Here is an 11,544-nt window from a genome sequence, read left to right as displayed (position 1 = left end):
TTTAATTCTTGGGGATAGGTGCCACTTTCGTTCTTGTGCTGTCAGTCTGATCGCACAGGTAACCCTTCTGTATGCGAAAACAAATATCCTACTTCTAAAAATAGCATCTCTGGCATTCTCTATTGTAGCACTCACTAACTGCTGTATTAAATGGGGAATCGTCAGCGCCTTGTCTGTGTGCATGTGTGTTGACAGGTGGGCTCCGAGGGGCTATGGCAGGCTCAGCGGGCTCAAACATCTCAAGAGAGCACAAGGGTTTGAGAGAAAGAAGTTCACCTTTTAACATTCATTTCCCACTTTATTTCAATCCATTGACAACTTATACACAGCGATTGTTACAGTACTGCAGCATTAAGTGTAATATATAGTATTTGATACATAATGCCAAATCACTGACCTCATATTTATATTCAAGAAATCCATTGCCAATGAAATGATGAAAGATAATTCCACTTTCTGTGGGGAAACCCACCACCAATAATGGTTATCTTCACAGTTTAGCGCTCAAGGGAAGCATTGCATGTACCAAGCCGATGGTTATAGTAATTTATGCTGTGCATATGCTGAGCCACCTACTTCTGACAAGAATACAGCACAGGTAAGTGTCTTTATTACTGCTAATTCATTCTGTTTCCTCCTCATCCGAGTTCGCTGCCACCCTGCTCGCGTGTTCAGCGTAGTCGAAGGCAGTGAACTTGACAGTGACCTCATTCCACTTGGTGCATTTGCTCAGCCTTTTGTCGCTGATATTCACCACAAAGTTTTTCACGTGAAGGCAGGGGCACTCGATGCCGCGGTACATCATCATTGAGCCCCATGGCTGCAACGGAGGACAGAAGTTAGCACAGCGGGAATGAAAAGGCACGCTTCGCAGGTCTATTTATCAAAGTGTGCAAGGCCAGCTGAATGATTGGAGCAGTACGTCCTGTGACGTCTGATTTACATTTCTCTCCCACATTTAACAACGAATTTCCCCTCTTTCTTAATCCCCTTTTCTTCTTTTTTAAATTAGCTGTACACAAATTACCACTGTAGCTTATGTATGTTGCACTCTGCCAGGGAACAAATGGTTGCAGTATGTTCCAAAACTATTTTAAGTTTTTCCTCTCCACAATTCCAAGTAAGTTTGCAAAACTTAAAAAATCCTGACATATATGTACCTGTCCGCACTGTTTGCATGCTATGACGCCATTGGTCTCATAATCCAGAAGCCGTTCTTGAAGACTAGTGTTTTCTCTCAGAATATAAAGTTCACTGTGAAACAAACAAACAAATGGAATTATTCCTCAGAGCTCAAATATATTAATGATTCACACGCAAGAGTTTCAAAGGATCATAGTTCTAACCTGAACTCTGGCGTAACATTGACTCTGTGCATGTTTTCGATGATCTGGATGTCTTCACCGGTGCAGACATGTTTGCTGCAGCCTCGACAACTGAACTTCACATTGGACGGCTTCTCGCTGTTCAGGTCCTTCTTCTTCTTCTTTGTCATTCTCACTCTCTCCTCCATTATAGCCTGAAACTGAAACTCTTTGATCTGATGATGAGAAAAAAAGCTTTCAGTTTAACAGACAACGTGGGTTTCGGTTTAACAGATACTGATTGGACGTGAATATACCCGTTTGTCGTAGTCATCTTGCTTTAAGGTTTTGATTTTGTCAATGGCTTTGGTCATCATGCCGGTGCGGTACTCGTTGACAACCTCCTTTTCAACCACCCCAGAGTTCTTCACGTCAACCAGAGTATAGCTGCTGTCCTCAGCTCTCCCTCTGCCTCGAGCCTGACGAAGGTAACAACTGAGTCAACGGTAGCAACTAGGTTCCCAGTCATCCAGGACATGGCATGTCCAGAAATGTTAAAGAAAGGAAACTGGACTTGTAGAGTTGCTTCTTCAGTTCTAAAGGGCAGGTGGGGAGTTGGGGTTAGCTAGTTTCTGATGGGTGACACCCCCAGATGTCCCTATTTAAACCCCAACTTCCCACCAGTCCTTTAGAACTACAGAAGCTACTTGGATGAATGCGAAACGTCTTCAAGAAACTCTACAAGTCCAGTTGCCTTTCTTTAACGTTTTTGGATAATAAAGTGTAGTAGTGATTTAATGACTGGACATAGAAGAGATAATTTGTTCCTTGGTCATTAGTCATCACATCACTGACCTGAATCATAGCGATCTCGTTGGTCACAAGGCCATATCGGATAACAAAATTGCAGGCCGGTATGTCCAAACCTTCCTCCGCCACCGTGGTAGCAATCAGCAAGTTGATCTCACCATTCCCAAATTTTTTCAACACGTCCTTTTGCTCTGCCTGATTGAAACAAATTAGTACGGGAAGGTTAAGAGTGAGTCGCATGCAAAATGCATAAAATACCAGAGGCAGAGAAGTTTGCGTAAAGTGCACTCACAGCAGTCATCGGTTTCACAACACTCTGGTCTCCTCCTCCGATGACATATGCGGATTTCACTTTAACGTCGTCAAACTTGGGGTTTTCCTGAATCCACTGATTCAGAGCAATGGCACTGCGACGTGTTTTGGTAAAAATGATTCCTCTGGCCTCCTCCCTGGTGCTGAACTCATGCAGAATTTTAGCTCTCAGCTTTGACAGGCTGTCATTTTCATACTCTGGATTCTCTGCAAGCTTCTCCAGCTCTGCCTTGTTGTCTGCAGGACAAAGATTTCAGTTGAGGACATCTGTGATGTTCTTGATATCAATCATTAGCATTACAAAAGAACTGGAAGGGCTAGCCAGAAACTTGAGCATGGAACATGAGCGGAGCTGTACCTAACACCTAGGCAGATAGCAAGAACCCACCTGTCGCTCAAAGCAACCAAACCGCAGGTTATGCCTAACTTTAGATATAATTTCAACAAGTGAGTTATATAAAAAATCACAGTCTATACAGGAAATGTACAAATGGAAAATTAGCAATAGCGAACACAAACCAACCTTGAATCAGGCTGCAAACATTTTTGTTTTTGCTCTAAAGTTTGACATTTTAACACGAGGAGCCAGACTCAAGTGGCCATTCGAGGATCTGTAGTTTGGGCACTTCTGTTCAGCCCAGGAGGTTGACAATTGTAGATAGAAAGTTTAAACTCATGCAATGCTAAGCTTATGAGCAGTGAATTCTTAGCATCTTTTTCCAATCACCATTTTTTGTCACTGGTTTAAATACAGATTAAACAAATAAGATTCTCTTCTGCCTTGTGGCGAGCTTTAAAGGTGTTGCTAGGCAGATTCTATTATCTAAAGCATGAAAAGAAAACAAACGAGGACATTTCCAAAATGCCAAACCACTGCTTTAGTCCCTGCTTGATATTAGGTGTCTTACACTCTACAGCATGTCCTTTATACACGGGTATCTGGTCCAACATGGTATTTTGGATTTTTTGACATTTTCCGGAAAATGACTCATCCTGCACCAGGGGGCGTGTACTAATTTTGTGTCCTATGAAATGCTTACTCAAAGCATTCTGTCCCTCCCTCCGTGTTTTTGCCTGTCAGTTTGGCAGAGTGGCAGCCTCCCTTGCTCCATTTTTACAGGCAACATGTAAATATGCAGAAACAAACAGCACTCTGCTCTCACGGGAACTTTAAAATACTTCAGGACATAGATTAACTCTTTTGCTTCCGTTTTCTCTGTCATACAACAAACAGTATTACAATACCATCAAACAAACTGAAGAGGAATCTCTCAGTGTCTGTGATTTGTATTTTCTGGTCATCTGGGGACGTTTTTTTCTTTTTCTCCTCCTCAAGGTATTTGCTCAGGAAACTGAAGGCATCACGCATGCGGATGGTGCTGCTGAGATTCAGGCCCTCGCTGTACTGTCGAAGGTGCTCGGCGCAAACTCTCACTTTGTGATCTTCCTCTTTTTCAGCTGAAATGAATTGAGACATTGTTTTAGTTTCCTACAAAGCAGGGTGTTGTCATCCCCGAGAAAGAGAAAAAAAAAAGGAGACACAGGACAAACTTGATAAGCTTGAAAATCTGTGCTCACCTTTTCGTTCCTTTTGAACGACCCACTGTTCATAATTCTGGGAGCCAAGCTCACAGGTGGGGCTCAGCTGGGCATGGGTATGAATAGCATTCATGATTTTCTTAATTACATCACCAAATGGATCCTGAAAAGCATATTTTGCCATGTTAAAACAACTTGACTACTGGACTCAAGTTAAAGTTTATAAACCAACATGCTATTGTGAATCCATCTCCTTTTAAAGAACTATACCTCTTTTCTGTCTTCAACAGTTACAATAATTTTCCTTGGTTCCTTCTTAAATTGCCCAAGGCTGCCTGTCATGATCTGGGATGCATCCAAGTTTGCACAAATCTATGACAAATAAAAAAAACAATTTTGCAGCGTTAAAGCATTAAGCATTAAATCCAAAATCTTGATCTTAGTGGTAGATAACATTTCTAATGAATTCCTGTAGAGTTAAAACCACATTGCTGTTTTCATTATTATTATTATTTTTTTTTTTTCACTTCTTGTGGCAGTGGGAAACTTTATGGCTGCACAGTCTGCAGGAGCAGTGTGGAACATTGGAAACAGCTTGGCTGTATGAGCAAGATCCTCAATGGCTTTGGCTGGAAAACTTACATGGACACATGGACACAATTAAAGAAGCAAGGAAATGAATTTATTGCTAAGAATACTCTTCTTCTATGGATGTTACGTTCAAACTGTGCCAGGTAGGATATAATAATCAAAATACCTGAAGAGCATAGCCTCTGGTGCTGCTATAATAGACTGAATAGAGATTATAAGCTGACATTTTGTGCATATGTGCAAATGTGTGCCACCATTATTGTCTTCATATGTGCAGACAGAAAGCTGAGAAGAGTATTTACGCGCAGTATGTGCTCCTCAGCTTTCTCCATTTTCGTGGCTCCCCCAACCCCTGGAGAAGCAGTCAGGCCCAGGATTTGAGGGAGGAGCGCGGGCGTCTTCTGCTCCTTCTTGAGCTTTGTGTTCTTGAACTTCTGCTTCAGGTATCGCATCATTATGTGGTTGTAGACTCCTCCTTTCTGAGTGTGGTGACACTCATCTATTACGATCAGCGTCAGATCTACGTGAGCAAAGGAGATAACACCTTAAACATTAAATGTGTACATTGCAGTATGATGAACGTTGGATAAAAGTATGATCGATAAGTAAATCTGAAGGGTATCCAGGGATTTTTTTGGTGACGCTGTTGTTTAGTAGGATTGCTGCTTGCTTTGTTGAAACAACAGAGATGAAACAGTTCAAGCGTTTAAAAAGATTATAACCTGGCTTAACAAACCAGTGGCAATTTAAAGTCGCATATTTATGTTTCCTAAATAAACAGAGGTGACTTCCCTCACAGATTATAGCATCTCTCTGTAATCTCTCTGTGGGAGATCCTCCCACACAAACCAGCACTTTTCTAGGAATTTTTGACGCAGCACTTTGAAACCACACAATAACATACGTTGGAAAACTGTCCCGATTCAAAAATAACATGAGATAATGTGTGTTCTACAGAAGCGCAAGCAACGCGAGTTATAATTATTCACATGTACAAGTTCAACCAGTGTGATAGAAATGTGTCTCTGGAGGAAAAGAGTATGCAGAGTGGCAGCTTGATGTATTGTTGGGTGATAGAAGCTCTCATGTGAATTTGATCAGCCACACACTGATGGCTTGAACAGACGTGTGGCCTGGAAACCGGGAGGAAAAAAAAAAAAAAAAAGCTTTCAGGCGTTTCAACAAACAGCATATGTTCCACTGAGGTGGCTATTCCACCTTGGACTGGTGAGTGCCAAGAGGAGTGAGCAGCGGAGTCGGAAGACTTTGACAAGATCCTGTCAGGGGAGATGCTGCTCTGAGTCATCTGGGTGGCTTTCTATTCCAGAACCTGTCACTGTCACAGGTTTAATCCTGGACAGATTTTAGCTTAAGTTTTTGGGAACAAATGTTGGGAACAATGTGGCCTTGTTTGCTCCCTAATGCATATCCCTCCCTAAAAACATATCCTAAACATATCCCAAAGAAACATTTATGTTGGTTTTATTTAAATTCACTAAAATTGTGTTGGAAAAATCATACCGCTTAGGTTCACCCCTTCATCCTCTCCTGAGTTAGATCTCTCCAAGAAGTTTTCCAGAATCTGGGCTGTGCAAATGATGATGTCATTTCTCTCCACAATCTCTGTAAAAGAGATTTTGAGCTGGGAGTCTCCGCTGACTCTCTCCACCTTGTATGTGCGCTTCAGAAAGGGCAAGAACTCTGTGGAGTAGTGCTGCTCCACAAGAGGAACCTGCAGGGCACCAGAGCACATTAAAGTTTCATTATGTCAATGCCAGCGTGCACTTTGTTTCCATACAGCTCCTGATGATTTATGGGTATGTTTGTTTGCATGCACATTAACAACACATCTAAATGTGTGCAGACCGTTTAAACTTTGTTTAAGGCGCTGGTTCTAATTAGTTGTGCAATGATTTAGATTATATTGGAGTTCATTGTTTACAAAGGCAGCGGACACTCCCTTTTCTGCGAAGACACAGTCACACAGTCTGCTTTTTTCAGTAACAAAGAATGAACCACTATAATGACTTTCACTCACACAGGGAAACTATTCCACAAGCTGTTTAGAAGAAAAATAAATGTTTTATTGCAGTTCAAACCAAATCCAAAATGGAGGTTTTCCCAGCTCAGAGTAGATCCCATTTGTGCCAAATAGTAAGTGCGTGGGGGAATATTTTAACATTATGGTAGTATGCCATGTGTGGTAAGCTGACCTATATGTGCAAACTGACTGAACGTTTTATTTATGTCTTAAATGGACACAAGTAGGTTAACATAATAGTGCAAACTCATAAGTGAGGGATCCCAGACTTGGATTGTAGTACCTTGTTCACCAGGACGATCACTTTCCCTGATTTCCCCTGTGCCCTCCTGCTGTCCAGATGTTTTTTGGTAATATAAACGGCAACTCTGGTTTTACCGCTTCCTGTCGGGAGGCATATGATGATGTTTTTCCCCTCCAAGGCAGGTCTAGCGACGTCCATCTGATAATCCCGAAGAACGATTTCATCTCTTTCTGGGGCCCTGGCCGATGCTACTAAGTCACTTCCTTCTGCAAGGCAGAGCAAAGGTTCAGCGAGACAAACAACTTCTGTCCGTGTCAGCAAACCACAATTACACACACTACCAGCAGGAAGAGATTGTTAGTCATTGTTTTTGCTTTTGGTAGCATAATGGAATGTCTTCTCCTTAATGCTGCTTTTAAAAAGGCAAAACACACAGATACAGTGCACCCCCATATCATTCAGGATTTTTTTTTTTTATAAACACTGACCAGTTAGATATTTTTTTTTGAAACCCCTGCGCTCCATGAATTATGTTTTGTTTTCTTAACACAAACCATACAACCTAAATAGTTAAAAGTCAGGCCAATATCTGCACCACATGGCATTGTTCAAGCACTAATAAATATGTAATCAGGCCCCATTTTCTCAAATTGCTATATCATGTCATTACATATCAGTTCAGTAATGAAGTGATGAACAATGGCAGTTTTCTGTTATTTTCCTCTGTGAAAGTACAGCAGATTTACTGTAATCCACTTTATCCAGCCTTTCAGTTGCTGGCAGGCAATGACTAATTTGCTCTGTCTAGGCATGGGATAATACATGACTAAAGCACCGTGCACAATGCCCTTGAACCCCCCTCTCTGCTATTCTTTCCACACAACTCTGCTTTCCCCTGCAGGTATGAGTTAGAAACCACAGAAAGTTATTTTTTTTCCCCCTCAGTGCAGACAGCTTTTAATTTCCCTTCTCTGACGCCAGAGTTTAAAGTGTTGTTTCAAGCGGCTTCATGTAAATACAAGTCTGTGTAGATCACAGTGATAAAGCTTTGATGACTATATGAAGTAAACACTGGTCTGTGTGGCCACCTTGACTTTTACCAGCAGTTCCCAGACAGCAGATGTATTAAAAAAGTTGAGAATTGGTAATAGTTTGGTGCTGTTCCAACAGGAAAGTTCAGAAGCTACACAAATAATTTGTACACGAGACAAACGGGGTTAGATCCTAACTCCTCTTGAGACACAGAAACTAAATGATATTTTCTCATTTCAGACAATAGTTTCCACTGCCTTATTAGTGCACATGCATCTCCTTTCGTGCCTCTTGCCGTGGCTCGATTACCACCTAGAACAACCTTTTTATGACATGAACGCGGTCTCAGGAATGCACTTTTATGTGTGCACAAGCGATGACGACGGAGCAGCCTTTGAAATAATCAGTGGGAATGTCTCAGAAAGCTCAGAGGTGTAACTCGAATTAAAGTTCTTAGTTCATGTTTCGATACAATCTGCAAATATAAGAGTCAGCATGTGGTTTTCATTTGAAGCCCTCGCTATGCTCTGTCCTCCCTGACCCCTATGTGGTTCATCATTGTACACACATGGAACTTATTCATTGGTGTAAAGCAGGGAGGACGGAGAAATGTTCCATGAGTGTTGCAGCACACTTCCAGCTACACTCACTGTCTAATGTGCATTTCTGTCTTTCTAAGACTTGATTTGGGAGATTTTGCGGACTTGTGAATACTTGAATAGCATCCACAGAGTGAGTGGGGGTGATTCAGTCCCACCTGGCTGCGAGCGCTCCGAGCTGTTTGGCAATTCATTGCTTGAGTACAGGTCTGAAAAACAATAAAAAAATAAATTAAATTACACTTATGAACGGCAAATGATACACCTTAACCTTGTTCAATGTGCTTTGTGAACAAGTTGCTATAAATTATCACTTTCATCTCGGACCAGTTTTGATGTATGAAGAGTTTTAGATGTACATCTGTCTATCTATGTCTGTGTTTGCGCCAGTTAATCATATTGTTCCACATATGAGTAAATGGGCATTTTTAATCTCAAGTTTTGTCTGTAAGTTAGACAGTGAAAATGCCTAGATTTAGTCATTTGACCCAATTTGCTGACAGCTGTTTTTACATGTTAATATATATATATATATATAAATGTAAGACCTGTGGTATCATCCTGAGGCTCCTCGGATACGCTGACGTCCATGTACTCTACTGGACTTCCCCCTGCAGCAGCTTCCGTTCCGGCTGGTCCTTCTCTCACTGACAGTGATGGTTTCTCATCTGATCCTGATGAAAAATAATAAAAACTGAATAACAACAAACTAGACTACAGGAAGAAATGCCATTGAGGGTATTTTAGATTATTGCTGACAGCGGTGAACGAAGTATTTTGATCCTTTACTTTAATAAAAGTTTATAGTATTGAGAGCAAAGACATTAAAGTATTTGTTTGGTCGCTCTGACTGATATATTACTATACAGTGGCATGGCAATCCTTCCTGCCATTTGCAATAACACTGTAATGTTGACAGATGAACAGAACAATTCTGCATTAGTTCACTCTGTTACTACTTCACACATCATATTACCATATTAACATTTTGCACAACTTGTACTACATGCTGTCTCTATTTATTCACATACTTACTACACTCCATATACAGTGGTACTAATCTCATCTAGAATTTAGTGTTTTTGTCTTGAATTTTCTTTAAATTTTATATTTGTAAACATTAATCTATCATTCAAAGACTGTAGACAAATCTGATGGGCCTTGAGATGATTAGCTGAAGGGTTTGTTTTCAGTCTTTGACCTTTTTCTCTGACCACTTCTTGCCGAGATATGGGACCATTTGATCATATATTGAAAGGAAACCATGTGAGAAACTCAGAGATATGTGAAATATGACCCTGTCCATGCTGCTTCTAAAAAGCAGGAACCCAATGTGTTGTAATTGTTATGTTGCATAGGCTACTGTACAAAGCCTTTGTCTTAAAAGTAACTAAAGCTGACCTGATAGCAATGGAATGTTGTTGTGAAGAACATTAAAGATGCTTTAAAAAAAAAGCACAGAACTAAGTAAACATACTTAGTTTACGTCCACTGCTTGTTGGTAACACTGTAAATAGTCACCACCTAGTTAATGATTGCTGCTGGAGGTGGAATAAAATCTCTCCATCTCACTCATCTCCTTCTGCTCAGAGTAACTGACATTTCCTGTAAGGGGAGTGCGATCCAGTAACAGAAGAGGTTAGTCACCTGTTTTCTCACAGTCAGGTGATCCTCTAATCAGGTCATAGAGGTCTGCGTGTTCAGTCACACGCAGAATTTCGCAAAATGTTGAGTACCATCCTGGTGGGCGTCTCACGATTCTTCTTAGAAGTTCTCCGGCTCCCCTCTTGGCCCCTCTGTTTTCTATTTCAGCTTTAATCTAAAGCATGATCACAGTCACTTTAGGGAATTTGTTGCACAGTGTTAGTGAGCAAGCAGTGCACTTGGCTTCCATCTAGTGGCCAAAGACTGGAAACGCATGTATTTTATTTTTTAAAGCTGAATTGACAAAATTACATTGGCAAAACTAAGTAAAAAAATAAATTGAAGCAATATAAGCGACATATGCGAATATTCTACATACTTTAAATACATATCGTGATTTCTTCATGGAGACTAGCAGTGGGTGGATGTAACAGCTCTGCAACGGTGTACTTACTATGTCATTGTCACCATCGGTGAGTAGCTGTTTAGAGAAACACTCCATTAGCACTTGATCTGTCTTCATGTCCAACAGACTGGGAGCCAGTATATTAATGAGCTGCACACAGATATCATTGTCTGCCTCGACCTCCGGGTCGGGTAACTTAAGCTGCACCAGGTCCGCTGCATGCTCGCAGCCCGAATGCTTCAGCGCGTTAACAAAAGCCGTGAACCAGCCGGGAGTGTGCGGCTTCTTAACCACCGCGTTTATGAGGGAATCCACAGCCGACGAGTTACCATCGTTTCTAAGTTTTTGCCTGATCTGGTCCTTTAATTCTTTTTCGATAAAATCGATGTGATCCAGAACCTGCTCCACTTCAATATACTGTCTGAGCCTCGGCCGAAAGTCTTGAATGAGGTTTTCACGGACTTCGTCGTTATCTGGATCCATTGCGACTCGATAAGACCGGAGACGAAGGTGGTTCCCATGTAAATATCACCAGCACAAATGCTGATTCACTGAGTTTCCATAGTAAGGAAACTGAAACTGTTTCGCTTTCATTTCTCCGAAAGCACCGACATTTAAAATAACCATTAGATGGCGCTGGTGGACCATTATAGCTGTTTTGTTTCTATAGAAACACTCATTTAACACTCATTTGCCAGTTCACTAGGTAGCTACACATGAAAACGAATGAATTCTAATATAACAATCCTGCATTCAATGAGCTTAATAAAGGTTATGGTGTTCTGCATTTGTTTAAAATGACTGTGGTGGTACATGTCTAAGTAACATCCACACGAATGCCAGGTCCAATTGTTTCCCAGCACTTCTGACTTCTCCTGTCAGTGGGTCAGTGGTCATAATGTTATGCCTGATTCGTGTGTGTGTGAGAGATAGACAGACAGACAGATAGATAGATAGATAGATAGATAGATAGATAGATATATTAGTGGATTATAAGTATTAATTTATCAATTTGAACATCA

The 11,544-nt window shown here is 41.0% G+C and overlaps 1 protein-coding gene across 1 annotated transcript; it reads right to left on the bottom strand.

Annotated features, from left to right (window-relative positions):
- Positions 1-4: 4 nt before the first annotated feature.
- Positions 5-11,148, bottom strand: ifih1 (interferon induced with helicase C domain 1). Its single transcript, XM_084544712.1, has 16 exons — positions 10,571-11,148; positions 10,120-10,291; positions 9,021-9,146; positions 8,631-8,681; positions 6,881-7,107; positions 6,078-6,288; positions 4,859-5,076; positions 4,236-4,337; positions 4,005-4,128; positions 3,672-3,884; positions 2,407-2,663; positions 2,160-2,309; positions 1,622-1,783; positions 1,347-1,540; positions 1,161-1,254; positions 5-820 (listed from the first exon to the last, which is right to left on the bottom strand). The coding sequence occupies exons 1-16, from the start codon at positions 11,003-11,005 to the stop codon at positions 623-625; spliced, it is 2,934 nt and encodes a 977-aa protein (XP_084400838.1). The 5' UTR covers positions 11,006-11,148; the 3' UTR covers positions 5-622.
- Positions 11,149-11,544: the final 396 nt, after the last annotated feature.

The sequence above is a fragment of the Chelon labrosus genome (genome assembly GCF_963514085.1).
Source record: "Chelon labrosus genome assembly, chromosome: 5".
Taxonomy (NCBI): Eukaryota; Metazoa; Chordata; class Actinopteri; order Mugiliformes; family Mugilidae; genus Chelon; species Chelon labrosus.
This window is presented reverse-complemented; position numbering and strand designations above follow the sequence as displayed.

What these genes read in the sequence shown, in the direction of transcription:
- ifih1 (XM_084544712.1), bottom strand. Translation starts at nt 11,005, where the DNA reads ATGGATCCAGATAACGACGAAGTCCGTGAAAACCTCATTCAAGACTTT. An exon ending in TGATCGTCCTGGTGAACAAG is followed by an intron (nt 6,289 to 6,880) that starts GTACTACAATCC and finishes GGTGCCCTGCAG; the next exon opens with GTTCCTCTTGTGGAGCAGCA. An exon ending in CCTCTTCAGTTTGTTTGATG is followed by an intron (nt 2,664 to 3,671) that starts GTATTGTAATAC and finishes TTTGTCCTGCAG; the next exon opens with ACAACAAGGCAGAGCTGGAG.